Source organism: Galeopterus variegatus, unplaced genomic scaffold (assembly GCF_000696425.1).
Source record: "Galeopterus variegatus unplaced genomic scaffold, G_variegatus-3.0.2 Scaffold23610, whole genome shotgun sequence".
NCBI lineage: Eukaryota > Metazoa > Chordata > Mammalia > Dermoptera > Cynocephalidae > Galeopterus > Galeopterus variegatus.
The window spans coordinates 5,577-10,667 of NW_007749721.1; the positions used below are offsets into that span (position 1 = coordinate 5,577).

The following is a 5,091-nucleotide window of genomic DNA, read 5'->3' on the forward strand; positions in this document are numbered from 1 at the left end:
AGTTAAACAGGCCTGGTTCCCAGCTAGCCTTGAGCCCCTCATTTCACCTCTCAAAGCTTTGATTTCCTCATCTGTAAAAGCAGAATAATATTAGAACTAACCTCCCCAATTGCTGGAGGCTTCAGCCAGAGGCTGAATCTTATAGCAGTTGTGGGCACAGACTGCGGAGCTAGAATACTTGATTTCAAATCCCATCTCTGCCACTGACTGGCTATGTGACCATGACCACATTACTGACATTTCTGGGCTTAGTTTTTTTTTGTTGTTGTTGTTTTTTATTTTAAAAGATGACCAGTAAGGGGATCTTAACCCTTGGCTTGGTGTTGTCAGCACCACGCTCAACCAGTGAGCGAACCGGCCATCCCTATATAGGATCCGAACCCATGGCCCTGGTGTTATCAGCACCGCACCCTCCCGAGTGAGCCATGAGCTGGCCCTCTGGGCTTAGTTTTTTCATAAAATATAGATGCTATTAATGGTACCTATCTCAGAGGGTGTTGTAAGGATTATTAGTTGGTACATATAAAGCACAAGAACAGTCCTTGGAATGTGCTAAGTACCATGTGAGTATTTGCTATTATTAGTAGTAGTAGTACTACTTCTACTGCTACATACATGAGGGTACTTCCAAAAGTTTGCAGAAAATAGAATTGAAAGACCATACAGGGCTGGCTGGTTAGCTCAGTTGGTTAGAGTGTGGTGCTGATAACACCAAGGTCCAGGATTCCATCCCTGTACTAGCCAGCTACCAAACAAAAATAAAACAAAAAACAAATGTTTTCATGTACTTTTTGAAGTACTCCTGTAAAACACTCAGCAAGGCATAGCTAAATGCTCAATAAATATAAGCCATTGCTAATCTTTTTCTCTTTTCTTAATAACCACTCCTCATTAACTATAATATCATATTTTACATTTCTTAGAATCATATGAAAACAATACTCCAGGAAGATGCACCCTGTTTTTCCCTGTGGTTTTAGCTACACTTGACTGCCATCATATAGATCTCCTCCCCAGGGGGATGCAAGGATATTGTCCAAAAAAAAAAAAAAAAAAAAAAAGGATATCGTCCAACCCTTTCATTTTACAAATGCAGACTGTGCCTATCTTTCTGCATGTGACAGAACTGGAACAAGTGGCACTGACGCCCATACCTGGATTCCCCAGGTGGCCACAGCCCCACCGCTCCCTCATGCAAGGCTCTGATCTGAGACACCCTGTGTGGCTCAACTCGATGACCTGTCCTTTCAAAGTCATTCCCATTGAAGACTAAAAGTTGTTCTCAACATTCTTAGCAATTCTGCACCAGGATGAGGCTGAGGGAAGCAAGTCAGGGAAGCACGGTTGATAATATTAAAGATAATGATGCTGAACAGGTGTCAAAGAGTTTACTTAACTCATTAATTCACGAGGGAACCAGTAAGATGTTATATCCAGTTCAAAGGAGAATTCCAAGAACCACATGTATACAGACAATAAGGAATGCTAAAGTGGATTTACTAATCGATGCCAAAGTGGTTTATCCATGAGGCAATAATTGCATTCTGCCACACCCGTTCATATCCATTTCTATGGATGAGTATCATGTGCATTATTATCAGTTTTATACAACTTACAGGGTTGTAAAATAACTCAAAGACAATAAAAGGTAGAGGTAACCTGTAAAGGAGAGCAACGCAGGATACTCACCAATCTTTTTTTTTCTAAACGCACATTTCACAGTTTTTCACAATATCAATAGTGAATATTTGAGGGTTTTACTGACTTCTGGGCACTCTGCCAAGCTCTTTTCTCTGCATCCTTCCCACCCCTGCAACCCACTGGTCTCTGGAGCATACTCAGAAGGCAGCTTGAAGAGCACAAAAGTCAGCCCCTCACTCCTCAGAGCCCTTGCATGATCTGACTTGACTGTGTCTGGCTGCAGGACCCCTGTCTCTGCTTTCTTCACCTGGAAGGGAGGCATGCAGCACATGAGCCCAGCTATGTGGAGGAAACTTGTCATTCCACAACCCTTTTTCCTTCCAAGACCCATTCCCTCCGTTCCCTGGGATGCAAGGCTTCTGGCTGATGTAATTCCCTTTATGCCCACCAGATGGCAGGAGCTCCTCGGTGTGGGTGTGAGCAAGCCCCACAAGCGTGCCTGGACTCAAATTCAGACTACAAGGGTTCAAGAGAACTGCGTGGATATCCCCCGAGTCTCAATGTATCCATTTCAAACTGTACTGAGTCCTATTATGTGACCTATTAGGTCACTGGGAGGAAACAGAGTTCCTCCCCTCTTTGGAAGGTAAGACACGGGTAAGCCCATCAACCAGTGGGCTCATTCTAGGTTGCTGGCCACAAAGATGCCCTTTGTGGCAGGAGAACTACTGGGGAAGTACAGCAGAGCAGTGAACAGCACAGACTTGGTATCAGACAGAGGTGGGTTCAAATCCTGACTCTCTATCAATTACTATCTGTGTGCTTTGGAGCAAGTGATCTGAGCCTCATTTTCCCCATCTGTCAAATGGGGTCAATAATGCCTACCTTATAAACTTAAATTCACAGTGAGGAATGAGGGAAAGATGCACGTAAGGTGCTTAGAATGGCACTTGGCACGTGGGAGGCTCAGGGCCTGATCCATTATCAGAACAAGCCAGTGTGCCTTGGGCCCCTCCCTTCCAGGCTGCTGCTCTGGCAGGAGACTGAGCCTCCATCAAAGACCGGATCCCACCGTCATCTGCCCCGTGCACCCACTTGGGCTCGAAGCTGCTCCTCTTCATCGGTGGAAAATTCCGTGAGGCAGTGGAGAGGGACATCCATCTTGGCCACTATCTCGCCAATCCTCTGCTGCATGGCCACACACTCGTCTGCAGACAAGAATCCTTCCAGCACCAGGAACCCGTCCTCCTTGAACTACAGGCAAGAACGAGACACATGCTTCCCCCTGCCTTCAAATGTTCTCTATGACATAGGCCGGCCGTGGCTCACTCAGGAGAGTGCGGTGCTGATAACACCAAGGCCTCGGGTTCGGATCCCATATAGGGATGGCTGGTTTGCTCACTGGCTGAGCGTGGTGCTGACAACACCAAGCCAAGGGTTGAGATCCCCTTACCGGTCATCTTTTTTAAAAAAAATAAAATAAATAAAATAAAAAATAAATAAAAAACAAATGTTCTATATGACAATATTTGACCCCTCCCCCAAACCAGCAGCTGTGTAAAGATGAGACCAAGTGCTGCCCGCACCCCAACACGGTGCATGGTGTCTGGCATCCAACGAGAGCAATCAGTATTGGCTGCTCGAATGAAGGAAGGAGGAAGGGGATGGGGAGGTTGTCCCTGCCCCATAGGCTTGAGCCACATGGAAATACCTCATTCATTTATTCAGTAAATAGTGATTGAGCATCTACTGTGTATATGACATGGTTTTAGGAGCTGGAGATACAGTAATGAACAAACGGGCCATGATGCCTACCCCTACGGAACTTACAGTCCAGTGAAGGAGATCGTCGTTACACAAACCTTCACACAGCTAAACATACTACCACAAATTGAGCTGAGGGCAAGGAGAAACAGGGCGGGCTGCAAGCACTAAAGGCAGAAGCATCTAATGTGAACCAGGTGGGAAGGAGAAGGGTCTTAGGCCTTAACAAGGACATGGGAAGTCACTTCTTGAAACACCGTAAAGTGTCTGATTTCCAATTACTGACCCCTCTATTCCCAGTTCTGGCTTCCACACACTGGATGTTGGAACATTCATGATCACTGACTATGGGCCCTTCTGTCTCTGGGCAGCTCTGCATGTTAGAAAGAATCACATCGGTATCAAGCTGAGAACTGCCTCCTTGGGAACTGGGCCATCCACAGCAAACTGCATACTCTTGATTCAGTAAACACACTGCTAGGAAGTCTTCTGAGATTAGCATATTGGGGAGCAAAGATGTATGCTTAGTGAGAGCAATCAATAGGAAATAATCTAAATGCTCACAGGCTGATGAGTTAGCTCACTTGGTGTTATAACACTGAGGTCAAGGGTTCGGATCCCATACCTGCCATCCACCAAAAAAGAAAAATTTTTAAAAAGGTGGTTATGAGTTGTTCGATTAGCTCTGTTGGTTATAGTGCAGCCTTATAACACCAAGGTCACAGGTTTGGATCCCAGTATCAGCCAGCCACCAGAAAACAACAACGAAAAAAGCTGGATACAAGTGAGTATCTGATGGCTGTAAGAACTTGGGCAAGTGGTTTCCTCTCTGTGGCCCTCAGACTATCAAATGGAGTAGCAGTGGTGCCTCCTTTAGAGAACACGTGGTGAGGGTGATAAGTGATGGTGATAGCTGCTGTTGAAACAGATTAGAGGGCTGTATATCAAAATATTAACAGTCTTGGCATAGGAATTTATGGGTGGTTTCAGTTTTTTTAAAACTCTGTGTGCCTCTAATCCCCTTGTGTTAGCGTTAGCCTTTCCTATTTGGAAGGACACATGACCCTGGGAGGACACATGACCCTGGGAGGACGATCTCCCCTGGCCCCGCCCCTGTCCATGCCCCCGCCCCCTGCTCGCCAGAGGATCCCAATGTTTTATTCTGGTTTGAGTCATACACACATTCCCACCCCATCACGGGTCCTGTGACATGGATACCCCAGGCTGTGTACCTGCAGAGGTTAGAGGTTATGATTGGAAACCCACCCCTTTAGTGGTCAGTTTCCTCTTTTGTAAAATGGCGGGGGGTGGGTTGACTTCCTGGGGACTACTGGAGATTAAGTGGGCCCCCCCCACTTTTACCTGACCCTCCCAGCCCCTACCCTGCGGGTCCCTACCTTCTGGAGCTGCGAAAGGCTTAGGCAAGCCATGGGGACAATCAGGGCAAGTGGCTCTGACTGCTAAGTCCAAAGCGGGAGAAGAGGAAGTTCAGGAGGGAGGAGTCATCTGGGAGGACCAGAAAGACTTAACCCTTGCCTACCCAGAAGAAACCCATTACCACTACCCAGCCCTCCTCTCCCAAACATGCACAGACCAGCACGTGCCCTCCAGGCTGAGCCCCCTCCAAGCTGGACCCCAGCCCAGCACCTACCCCACCCCCACCCCGCCCTCCCCCCTGCCCTGCTC

At 47.1% G+C, this 5,091-nt stretch overlaps 1 protein-coding gene across 3 annotated transcripts in view; it reads right to left on the reverse strand.

Annotated features, from left to right (window-relative positions):
• Window positions 1-4,886, reverse strand: part of LOC103583496 (phytanoyl-CoA dioxygenase domain-containing protein 1-like) — a 9,839-nt gene extending 4,953 nt beyond the window's left edge. For all 3 annotated transcript variants that reach the window (XM_008564793.1, XM_008564794.1, XM_008564795.1), the window contains exons 1-2: window positions 4,803-4,886; window positions 2,737-2,895 (exon numbers count right to left, since the gene is read on the reverse strand). In XM_008564793.1, the coding sequence (XP_008563015.1) occupies window positions 2,737-2,895; window positions 4,803-4,835 (192 nt within the window). In that variant the 5' untranslated portion in view covers window positions 4,836-4,886. The remainder of the gene's footprint in view (window positions 1-2,736; window positions 2,896-4,802) is intronic.
• Between the last annotated feature and the right edge of the window lie 205 nt (window positions 4,887-5,091).